General features: G+C 43.1%; 2 protein-coding genes and 1 long non-coding RNA gene across 3 annotated transcripts; all 3 read right to left on the bottom strand.

The window, feature by feature from the left end:
• Window positions 1-61: 61 nt before the first annotated feature.
• LOC136841017 (uncharacterized) lies at window positions 62-4,254 on the bottom strand. Its single transcript, XR_010853815.1, has 4 exons — window positions 3,937-4,254; window positions 2,840-3,778; window positions 2,575-2,673; window positions 62-2,372 (listed from the first exon to the last, which is right to left on the bottom strand). It is a non-coding gene; the product is annotated as an uncharacterized lncRNA (long non-coding RNA).
• Window positions 4,255-8,913: 4,659 nt separating this feature from the next.
• LOC136841289 (uncharacterized) lies at window positions 8,914-11,698 on the bottom strand. Its single transcript, XM_067108270.1, has one exon. It carries the CDS (start codon window positions 9,672-9,674, stop codon window positions 8,940-8,942), a length of 735 nt encoding a protein of 244 aa, XP_066964371.1. The 5' UTR covers window positions 9,675-11,698; the 3' UTR covers window positions 8,914-8,939.
• LOC136841208 (tigger transposable element-derived protein 1-like) lies at window positions 10,043-11,332 on the bottom strand. The gene is made up of 3 exons (XM_067108244.1): window positions 10,660-11,332; window positions 10,208-10,275; window positions 10,043-10,048 (listed from the first exon to the last, which is right to left on the bottom strand). The coding sequence occupies exons 1-3, from the start codon at window positions 11,330-11,332 to the stop codon at window positions 10,043-10,045; spliced, it is 747 nt and encodes a 248-aa protein (XP_066964345.1).
• Window positions 11,699-12,366: the final 668 nt, after the last annotated feature.

Below are 12,366 nucleotides of genomic sequence, written 5' to 3'. Positions count from 1 at the left end.
ATATATATATATATATATGACCTGATTCTCAGTCATGTATAGGTTCTACCAGTGCAAATGAAATGCGTATGTACAATTAACATGTGTATTTTCCTTAATAGTTACACAGGGCCCTGTTGCTAATATTACGCTACTTAATTATACAATTTATTGTCGGAAGGTACTCTGAGGCGACGCGCCATCACTGTCTTTCAGACGCCCTTCCTGACCTGTCGACCACTGCGCCCTTACTGATCTTTAACTTTTCAAACTGAACTTACTTAGGTCATAGACCTCAGGAGATTGGTCTCTTATAATTGAAAGGAACCAGTAAGGGTCTTCGATGTATGGCACTCGTTTTACTTACCCATGCCAAACCCCAACGATCATATGGCGTTTGACAAATCAGCAGTATCTGTTGCTCTCTGATCACAAAGGCGTACAAACAACTAGCAGATTTTCTGTTTAATCTCAAACATTAATTTCTATATAGATCAGTTTGTGACTCTCCCATAAAAGTTCTGCGTCTCGCTGGACTCGCAACACTTTTTTTTTTTTTTTTTAAAGATTTTTTTTATTTAGTTTCTCTGATATTTGCACACTGCCACCTGAGTACCATACCTCCCGACATATGTTATCAATAATTCATGTAGAAACAAAAACAAAAATTTAGCAAGTGAGGGCTAAATTGCGCAGTTACAATTGGCAATTTACAGTGTTATGAATTCCAAGCATCACATTGGTATGATTTTATTTACTAATATTTTTTATATAATGAAAAACAGAATTATATAGGATCAATGGAATAATAATTTTTAGCTCCACACATTAACACACAACTTTCTTAGAATTTTGATTGAAATAACCTGCAGTTCAAATAATCAAAACAAGGTAAAAACCAAATTACTGTCAATCATCAAGACAAAATAATTTAGTAAAAATCACAGAAATTGAACAAAAGGAATAAATGACGTCAAATAGACATGACGAAAATCAGCCACAAAAATGAAATAAAAGGTCATGCAATGCAAGTACATAAGTTTATGATGTTTTCACAACAGCACATGACACCAGCATTTGTAACCTTCGTTTCTATGCACATTGGGTGCACTATGAATGATCCCCAGACATGCTTGCACGTCATTTTCATTCTCCTCCCCCAGATAGCCAGGCAGTCCCGGGAAAGGGGGGTACTGGCTTATTCAGGTGCCACATCAAGACATCTTTGACGGGATGCATGTGTGATAGGTGGTACTCGCATAGGACACTGGTTTTAATATGCTGGATCATTGCATTGTCATTTTTAATTTCTTTCACACGATATAGTCCCAAGTAGGCGGACTCAAGTTTATGTTTCCTTGGTTGCAGCCTTTCCAGATAGATTCTGTCCCCTTTTTGTATCTTAGATGGTTGTGTGCAGAATCGCTGATCATATTTCGTCAGATACTTTTCATTGGCCCTCAACAAAAGCGTCTACGTTGTCTGAAACACTCTTCGGATCAGGTTACAGAACATCAGCCGGTATTGTTCAACACTATATAGTGGTAAAGTTCTAGGGTCCATGATCACAGTATATGGCAATGAAGGGTCCTGTCCATACACTAACAAATACAGGATATCTCTTATGGAGCCAGTATACACTGTATTAAAGCACAAGTTCCGCCATCGGCAGCATCTCTACCCACTGATTTGGACTGTGCTACTAAATATTTCAAAATATTTGTTACTTCTCTATTATGGGATTCAACTAACCCATTGGCTCAAGGCCGGTAAGATGCGATCGTGAAATGTTCTACGTTTAACATTTTTGCTAGGTCTTTTATTACTTTGTTAATAAATTCACGTCCATTGTCACTGATTGCATACGGGGACAGCCGAACTTCACTATGAATGAACACAAGGCTTTTGCAACTGATATCGCAGATTTATCCAACACCGCATACGTGTGCGTATACCGCGTGAACTCATCCACCATCACGCACATACCTGAATTGCCCGTCCCCTGGGGGAAGGGTCCCACAACATCAGTGTGTACTCTGGCAAATTTGATTGCCTCCACTGGCCACATTTGAGCCTTCGGAATAGTACAGGCAGTCCCCGGTTATCGGCGGGGTTCCGTTCCAGGCGGCATGACGACAACCGAAAATAAAGTATACGGGCCCCAAAAAATTGTACGGCGCCGCCGACTGGTTATCGGCATCATAATGAAAACTATATTTTATATACCTTGTATAGGATTTACTTTAGTAGTACTTTATAGTATAATATACTGTACTGTAAAATGATGAAAGACCTTTTGGGTGTCCTCTACAAGACGTACATACCTTCATTCCATGTTGTCACTGTATAACTTACTGTTGCTGATGAATGTGAAGTAAACATATTACAGTAGTCTGTAATGAAAACGTTAAAATTAGAACTGCACAGTATACAGTATGTAATATATACAGTATTAAATAAAGTACAGTACTGTAGAGTACACCACAGTACAGTACTTATCTACATTTTGTTATATACAGTATTACCATGTAGTATATGCACAGTATTATACAAAGTGAACAAAAATGAATAGTGTACGGTACAGTATTTCCTTACTTGTTTTAAAATAGTCGTGCTTCATAACCCCTGTACAGTACAGTACAGTACACACTGTACTTACAGTAAAATGTTGGTGTGGCCAGTTTTCAGGGGATTCTGGAATGTAAAAATTTGCTATGTATTAGTACTGTACAGTATACTATACACAATATACTACTACTGTACAGTCCTGTAAGCAACTACTGTACTGTATAAAGGAAAGTATTTTGCAAAACAATATAAAATATATAAAAATGAACAAAAGTGAAGAAGAATTCCTTACCTAATTTCAGTGATTTTTAAAGATATACAGTGCTGGTTGTGGGAGACAGAGATGTGCACAGTACAGTGTATACTGTAGTTGCTGATGAATGCTGTACAGCAGGTACACAGTCTGTAATGAAAATATTAAATTAGTACTGTGCAATACAGTAATGTACACAGTATATGTACAGTAATAAAGTACAGTACATACTGTACTGTAGTAAAAACATAATTTTGTTAAATACTATACCATGTACAGTATACAGTATGTGCAGCAGTATATCAAATGAAAAAAAAGTGAATGTTTCCTTATCATCATTTTGTAAATTTTCATGCTGCTGTACATATCCCCTGGAAACTGGCTAAGAATTGGAATCTGCCTGTGGATGGGAATCTGGAATGATAAGATAAAAATGATACAATACTTCAGGTCCAGCAGCATTACTATACCTGTAAACATACTGTAATAAATACAGTACAGCAGAGTACTGAAAGTCTTTGTAACACAGTTAAAAAAATGTGTACAGTAGTACTGTACACCTAAAAAGTATAAAAATTAAAAAAGTAAAGAATTCCTTCCCCAATTTCACTGATTGTGAAAGATGTACAGTATATGTATACTGGTTGTGGGAGATGGAGATGTGCATTATGGCTACTGTACTGTAGTTGCTGATGAATTCTGTACACCAGGTACATATTAACCTGTAATGAAAATATTAACATTGGTACAGTACAGTATTAAAGCAACAGCAGTACATACTGTACTGTACTGCATACAGAAGAATACATTTTGTTATAGTATGTACCATGTAGTGTACTGTGTGTACAGTATACCAAATGAAAAAAAGTGAATATTTTCCTTACATGTTTTGAAATTGTCGTGCTTCATAACCCCTGCACAGTACAGTACACACTGTACTTACAGCAAAATGTTGGTGTGGCCATTTTTCAGGGGATTCTGGAATGTAAAAATTTACTATGTATTAGTACTGTACAGTATACTGTAGTACTGTACACAATACTATATACTGTACTGTCCTGTATGCAAATATAAAGGAAAGTATTTTTTAAACCATATAAAATGTATAAAAATGAAAACAGTGAAGAATTCCTTACCTAATTTCAGTGATTTTGAAAGATATACTCTACTGGTTGTGGGAGATGGAGCTGTGCATTACATGGTACTGTACAGCAGTACTTAACACTTATACAGTTCAGTACTGTACACTGTATATTGTAGTTGCTGATGGATTCTGTACAAAAGGTACACAGTCTGTAATAAAAATATTAAAATTAGTACTGTGCAGTACAGTAATGTACACAGTATAGGGACAATAATGTACACTACTATATGTATAGTAGTACCAAATAAAAAAAAGTGAATGTTTCATTTTTTTTTCATGGTGCTGTACATATCCCCTGGAAACTGCTGGCTAAGTGATGGAATCTTCCTGGGAGTCTGGAATGATAAGATAAAAATGATACAATACAGTATCTAAAGTCTAGTGCAGTACTGTACTGTACCTGTAAATGTACTGTAATAAATACAGTACAGTACAGTACTGTAAGTCTTTTGTAACAGTAAAAAAATGTGTACAGTAGTACTACACCTAAAAATAAAGTACAGTATGTACAGTAAATAAAAATGAAGAATTTCTTACCTGGTGGACATTGAGAGGGTGCAAAGTCTGGTGAGTTGGGCTTTGAGGATGGGATCACTGTACTATCTGATGCAGCAGCAGGAGAGGGTGGCTTGGCCTGGGAGGAGGGCGTAACTTCTGGATCTGGAATAATGGTACAGTCTGTACAGTATATACAGTACTTCTGTAGTACACTTGTTTCCAAAATTTATAACAATTGATAAAACCATTTAAGCAAAAAATAAGTGAAGAATTCCATTCTGTATTAGTACTCTACTGTACAGTAACTGTTGTAGCTGAAGAGGGTTCAGATGATTCAAGTGGGAGGAAGCCTTCAAAAGTTTCTTCAAGGGACTCTGGGTCATCTGCAAACATGAGGCTCAATTCTGGAATGACAATAAAAAAATTAGGTTATGAAACAGTACTTTACTGTATACATAATTTATATATGTATGTACCATACAGTAAAACAAAACAAAAAAGACTTCCTTACCAGATGGAGCTGGAGAGGCTGGTGGAGGGTCATCACTTGTAAGGTGATGGCTTAATCCTGGAATGATAATTGTTGGGTTTGAATGAGACGGCATCTTGGTGACAAGTTTATTGTGAGAGACCAGAGAGCCGACTGACTCGGAAACATGTTGCCGGTCCATGCTCGGCAGTGCATTATTGGAACATATCGTACATCCCCCTCAAGATTACACATAAACATGGCAAAAATTAAAGGGCAAATGTCATTATGATTATGTTAATGAGAGATAAGAGAGAAAAAAAATTTAACTTTTGAATACCAAAACACGCAGTTACATACACTGAGCACGCTGCTTGGTGGCGTACAAATACTACAAGTAATACATATACAGACAAAAGAAATAATATGGATTCTTGAGAAATATCAATTCTTGATATGATTGCATACATGTGCAAACAACAAATAATAGCAGTACTATGTGAAGTCTTTGAGCCACTTGGTCTACCGGCGGCCCTTTTGGCCTACTAACGACGCTGGGCTCCTGCATGGGGCGTGTTACTGGTTCTAAGGGTGTAGGGCTCGCTGAGTTTGTCGTGCTGAGGAGACACAGGAGCGCTGGGGCGGAGCAATGACTCTCAAGTGTCGTCTGTTCCCTTTTGAGAGCCTGCCGCTCCCATCGAGCTTGACTGTGTACTGACGATGGGGCCTAGTTTCGATACTACGCCTGTTCTGTCCCACAAGCTTAGTAGTTTGGTTTTTGTATGCGTACATGGGTACCTAGTTTGATGGGCGGCAGTATCCTGGTGGTATCAAGGGCGCGCATAGCCTCCCTGCGATTTTGCCACCTGTAGCTCCCTTCGACGTATCGTCCGTCTCCAATACCCTGTCTACTAATAGGTGTCTTTTAGCCGTCGGTACCCGTCACGCAGCTGGAAACCCGTTGCAAGCTGAGATGGCGATTTGTTAATCTCCCTGAGGGGTGTGTTGAGATATTGAGTATCGCCAGGGCCGTCTTGTCTGACCTCAAGGGCTCCACCTTTTGATGTGTTTTTCGGAGTAGCCTCTTTGCCGATTTGACAGCTGCTTCTGCCCTGCCGTTGGACTGGGGATACTGGGCTGACGACAGATGGACCTTGACTCCCCATCTCCTGAAGAAGGCCTCCATCTCCTCGCTGGCTAAGTTAGTACCTCCGTCAGTCGATATTTGTTCTGGGGCTCCCCAATGTGAAAAGTAGGATCGAAGGTGAGTGCTTATTTTGTTGGACGTGGCGCCACTGGGGAAGTGAGCTACTTCTAACCAACCAGTTAGTCTATCTGCGTATACCATGTATACATTGCCTTCTATTTGAAACATATCTGCGACAACTTGCTGGAAGGGGTATTCTGCTGGCGGCGTGTGCATCATTTCTTCAGGAGGCAGTGAAGGGGCGTGTTCATCACATGAAGTGCATTGGGCACGGCGATGCTGAAGGTCTCCTTCTATTCCCGGCCAGTAGACTGACTGCCTGGCCCTTCTAAGCATAGAGTCTAGGCCTTGGTGCCCTGCGTGTAGGTTAGCGGCTACCTGATGACGTAAATCTTCGGGGACAACCAAACGTACGCATCCTTGGTCCACCGAGTATGTCACCAGATCCTGGTTGATGGCTAGCCGATCCTGAACGCTGAAGAAGGGACGAAGGCAGGAGAGTTCTTGTGACTTCTGTTGGGGCCAATCGCCCGCTGCGACCCTAGCAAGCAAGAGCTGATACACTGGGTCGTTAGACGCGGCGCTCCTAACGCAGTCTTCATCCAACACGATGATGTCCGGTTCCAAAGCGGCCACGGTTGCACATGCCACTGCCACCTGAATGTCGTCCTCCAAATCCACGTCGGAAGCTTCGTGGGGTGCTCGCATGGTCGGGTACCTCGAGAGAAAATCCGCGGCAGTGTTCCTTTTTCCAGGCAGATACTTGATGTGGAACTTGAACTGGAGTGTCTTCTCCTTCAGGTTAAACAATCTTGGGTTGATGACGTCCTTAAGAGCCCTATCACCCAGCAGTTTGACCAGTGGACGGTGGTCCATGATGATGGTGAGATTAGGGCACCCAAGTAGGAACAACCTGGCCTTCCGCAAGCACCAGGTGACTGCAAGGGCTTCTCTTTCCACAGGGGCATACCCTGCTTCGGAGGGGGTGAGGTGTCGACTGCCACATAGGGCAAGACGCCAGCCGCCTTTGCAACAAAAGGGGCTGTCAGCTGACTGACAAGCACAATACTGCTGAAGGACGACGAAACCAATGCCTTCCTTGCTCCAATCCATCATGATTATCGTAGGGCGTGTCTTGTTGTAATATGCCAAGCCATCCTTGGCTAATTGACAGATAACCTCTTGTGCCTACTGGAGTTTGCTACGTAGCTGGCTGTCCCAGTAGACGTTTTTCCCCGTGGGCTTTCTGAGGAGGTCCCTAAAGGGCTCCATGATGGGAGCCGTTGCAAGGAAGGGGGCTAACTGATTCACGAATCCGAACCACGACCTAATATCAGTGATGGAGGGCTTCTCTGGCATGTGGAAGTTACGAATGGCATCTAGTCGTTCGTCTGCAGGCTTGTATGACTCCCATCCCAAGTGGTACCCGACGAAGGTAACCTCTCTCTTGCAGAATCTGAACTTCTCGGGCTTGAGCGTAATGCCTGCAGAGGCACACGTTAACAAGAATTCATATACGTGCCAGAATGCCTCTTCAATGCTGTGATCGTACAGCAAGGTGTCGTCGATGCATTTATGCTTTCTGGTGATGTCTTGTAGGGCGTCGTCGAACCTTTTCGTGTAGGCGTCGGAAGCCGAGCAGTGACCCATGGGTGTTCTACGATAACGATACCGTCCCCATGGGGTGAAGAAGGTCGTGAGTGGGCGGCTGCTCTCGTCCAATTCCACTTGGTGGAAACCCCAATGGGCGTCGGCTGTAGTCTTGTATGTGTGTATGGGGATGCTGGAAATCATGTCGAAGGGTGCCGGCGTATGATGAGTCTCACGAAGACAGTGGGCGTTGAGGCGCTGGAAGTCTACTGTGCGGCGAGGTTGGCCCGTCTTCTTGGCTACCACAACCATCCTTGCGCACCACTCCGTTGCATCTCCTGCCGGAACTGGTTCTATCACTCCCCTCCGGACGTCCTCGTCAAGCTGGGCCTTTACCTCCTCTTCCCAATGTTTAGGGATTGCTGCCGGCGTGTGACAGGCATAAGGTACGGCATCAGGCAATAAGTGTATGTGGTGCTGCTTGCCCGTCATCACAGGTAAAGGTTCCCTGGTTGTGTTAAAGGTCGTGGATGAGAAGTGACGTAACAACCATTCTTCGAGTCTTGGTATGTTCTCCTCCATGGGTTGGATAGGTATGGTGGCTGGCTTCGTTGTCTGAGGGGAGTTAGGTTGCGAGACTGCCTCGCTAATAACGTCAGCTGATGCAATGAGAGGGGGAGGGTGAGGGAAACCAGGAGGTATTATTCCCAGCTCCTTACAGGCATTCAGCAATATGTAGAAGTTCTTGGCCGTCGGCACGAAGTAAACGTCCTGCTTCGTGCATCTCCCACCTATTTCAATGGTGCATGCCGTTGATCCGAGGCATCTCACTCGGAGATTAGCTACGTCCCTCAGACCTGTCCGGGGTTGCAACTCCAGGGGTTTTACGTGCAGGCTTGAAAGAATCGTGGGTCTGGCAACGCAGATCTGTGCTCCTGTATCTGCTACGACAAGTGTAGACACCGACCTCCCGTTCCCATGGGAAACACAAGCCTTGACTGTAGGGTGGGGGGAGAGGTGTGTGTCTGCAACAATCACTGAACTCGAGGTGAGCGGCGCTTTCTTCATGCTCCTGCAACATTTCTGGAAGTGCCCTACCTTTTGGCACCCGTGGCACGTCATACCTTTTGCTGGGCACGATGCTCGACCAGGCGAATGACGTCCCCCGCAGTTCCTGCAATGCTTTGCACTCGAGTTACCGCGCAACATCACGACGTCTGGCTCTACATCATCACTGCCTGTGACGTGGGACACTTTCAACGTCTTGGCGAGCAGCTTCAAAAGTACAACACAAAGCCTGAAGGGCATCGACACTTTTAAACGTATCACAAGCCTGAAACACATGCCTTTTTAATACAGGATCACTAAGACCTACCATTATTTTCCGTAGTAGCATATATTCAGCCAAGCATTCCCCGCATTTGGGACACTGAAAATCACAGTCGGTGGCCTTTTGAGTACACCTTGAGAAATATTCACTCACTGACTCTTCGCGGCCTTGTGCGAGGGCAAAGAATTCAGACCACTGCACTGCCTGGTTCGACGACCTTAACACTATATTCCCGATGGCATCCAGAGCCGTGTCTGGAGTAAGGGCATTCCATTTGGCCTCTGAGTACCGAGCGTCCAGTGCACGTTGCAGCGCCGGCACACAGTTGAGTCTAATGTGCAGGACAACATCCTGCGGCGGGAACTTGTTGAGGTGGATCCAACACGTCATCGAACGTCTCCAGGACCTGAACGCTGCTGAGGACATCACGACATCACATTTCTCAGGGGCAGCAGAAACAGGGATTTTGCCGGCACGTGGTCCAGAACCGGGAAGGGCATCCTGAAGGGACCGGATGGCGCGTTGCTGGTCTGCAATTATCATCTGTGCTTGCGTCACGGCCCGTGACAAGGCCCTTGGCATTGCAGGAGAGCCACGCCTCGGCGTGGCCTGGGGTGGTCGACGTATCAGGGGCATGACTTGGTTCTCATCCTACTCACTGCGCCATGTTGGGTTTGAATGAGACGGCATCTTGGTGACAAGTTTATTGTGAGAGACCAGAGAGCCGACTGACTCGGAAACATGTTGCCAGTCCATGCTCGGCAGTGCATTATTGGAACATATCGTACAATAATGAAAAAAATTAGGTTATGCAACAGTACTGTACATAAATATATGCATTATTGGTACTGTACACTACAGTAAATTGTACAGTACTTGACAGTAAAAAGCAATTTACATATGTACTACAGTAAAACAAATTAAAGAAAAGGAGAATTCCTTACCAGACAGAGTTGGAGAGACTGGTTGGTTATTGAGCAATGCTGGTGGAGGGTCAACGTGGCTCAATCCTGGAATAATGATGAAAAAAATGAGGTTATGCAACAGTGATCCTGGAATGATGGTGAAAAAAATTAGGTTATGCAACAGTACTGTACAGTACTTTAAAGTATAAAACAATCTACAGGTACATATGTACTGCAGTAAAAAAAAAAAAAAAAATTCCTTACCAGATAGAAGTGGAAAGGCTGGTGGTCTATTAGTGGAAGGCCATCACTTGCAAGGTGGTGGCTCAATCCTGGAATGATAATGAACAAAAATTAGGTTATGCAACAGTACTACATAAATATATATATAGTAACATACAATACAGCAGTATATTGTACAGGACAGCACTTTACAGAATAAAACAATTTACATAGTATGTACAGTACTGTACTGTACAATAAAAAAAAAAAAAAATTCCTTACCAGGAGGTTGGTGAAGGTAATTCTATTATGTCAGGTACAGTGGAATCAGGACAGGACTTTTCTTCTGCAATAATAAGAAAGATATGAATGATGGGGTGAATCGTAATGTACTGCATACTGTACTGTACAGTATGGTACAGTTTAAAATTTATTACAATTTATAAAACATTTTACAGGACAGTGGCAAAAAAAAAAAGTGGAGAATTCCTTACCTCGTTTAAGAGTTGCAGGTGGTACTGGAGACTTTCTCTCGAAGCCAAAAACCTCTAGCTTAGATTGGATGCTTTTCATCTGCTTCTCCCTTACAGTCTCCTTATAAAAGGTTAGAGCATCCTGAATTACTCTTTGAAACTTTGTGAACCTTTCCACACAAGGGTCCTGTTCCTCGATCAATATCAGCCCTTGCTCAAAGTAGGCCAAAGCTTGTGACAAGGCTGTAACACTTAATGCCCTGGGCTTTGGGGCTGGTGCCTCTTCCTCCTCCTCAATCATCTGCTTCTCTAGCTCAGTGAGGTCCTCTGCTGACAACTCCTCTCCATGAGATTCCAGCAGCTCGTTCACATCCTCAGCTTCCACCTCCAAACTAAGCTTCTTGCTATACTGAACAATGCTCTTTCTCACAATATCGAGATTCTCTCCCTCCTCAAAGCCTGTAAAGTCCATCACAAAATTTGGACACAGCTTCTTCCAGCCCCCATTCAAATTGGATTTCCGGACCTCCTTCCAAGAAGACTCAATGTTTTTTACAGTGTCTAAAATACTGTAGCCCTTCCAGACTCGCTTGACATCCAACTTGTCACTGCAATTTTCGGTGACCCTGTGGACATGGCGAAATGTCCTCCTGGTGTAGTAAGCCTTGAAGCTAGCAATGACTCCCTGGTCCATCGGCTGTAGAAGCGATATAGTGTTTGGTGGAAGGTAGACTACCTTCACTTCAGGATAAATCTCACCCAAATTAGTAGGGTGACCAGGGGCATTGTCCAACACCAGCAGGACCTTAAATTCCAGACCCTTCTCCTCCAAATACTAATTAACTGCTGGCAGAAAGTGATCATTAAACCATTCCTCGAAGATAGCAACCGTGACCCAGGCTTTCTTGTTAGTCTTCCAAATGACAGGGAGCTGAGGCTTGAAAATTCCCTTAAGTGCCCATGGATTTTCAGCCAGATACACTAACGAGGGCTTCAGCTTGAAGTCACCACTGGCATTGCTCCCAAGAAGTAAAGTCAGCCTCTCCTTACTGACTTTATGTCCTGGTGCTGTCTTCTCCTTGGAGAAGACACTAAAGTCCAAGGGCACGGCCAATTTCAGCGTTCGTCTCACCTGAAAGAAAAGCATTAGCTTAAGCCAGGCTGGGCATTTGTTACAAAATTAGGATTACATGTTGTCCTCCTAATCTGCATCGAGTACATACAGTACTGTACTGTAGTAGTACACTGTACATTTGAAAGACCGGGATGTAAATATACAGTAATCTTTAATAGGGTAAAATATTGTCCATGACACATCAGTTGCTAAATTGGCACCTTTTCACTCAATATTTAATTGATCAAACAAGGAAACGAAACTAAGAAACCTTTCAAAAGATTGAAATGTCATTAAAAAAGTGAGTTACTCTAACTGCCAACTGAAATAAAATACTGTGTACTGTACTGTATAGTAAGCATGTGAAGTCTTTGTACAGTGCATACTGTACATAATGTAAATACATATTTCTGGGCTCGACCTGTGTCACCCAGTGAAATAGTCCATTAGCACTCATTTCTAGGTATAAATATTGCTAAATATACCAGAGAAAAAGCTAACCATAATGCCAGGGTTACGACCCCTGGATCGAACACCATTAGATGGTGTCGGTATACACAAGGGGTGAGTGGTTGCCACTACCACAGATCTCCATCCTACAGATTTCTCCAATC

Source organism: Macrobrachium rosenbergii, chromosome 8, assembly GCF_040412425.1.
Source record: "Macrobrachium rosenbergii isolate ZJJX-2024 chromosome 8, ASM4041242v1, whole genome shotgun sequence".
Taxonomy (NCBI): domain Eukaryota; kingdom Metazoa; phylum Arthropoda; class Malacostraca; order Decapoda; family Palaemonidae; genus Macrobrachium; species Macrobrachium rosenbergii.
Note: the sequence above shows the minus strand (reverse complement) of the source record. Positions and strands in the feature narration are given on the sequence as shown.

Excerpts from the sequence above, each read along its gene's own strand:
- LOC136841289 (XM_067108270.1), bottom strand. The coding sequence starts at position 9,674 with ATGCCCCTGATACGTCGACCACCCCAGGCCACGCCGAGGCGTGGCTCT.
- LOC136841208 (XM_067108244.1), bottom strand. The coding sequence starts at position 11,332 with ATGGACCAGGGAGTCATTGCTAGCTTCAAGGCTTACTACACCAGGAGG. Across the intron at positions 10,276-10,659 it reads ACCTGCAACTCTTAAACGAG|GATTGAGCCACCACCTTGCA; the intron begins GTAAGGAATTCT and ends TTATCATTCCAG.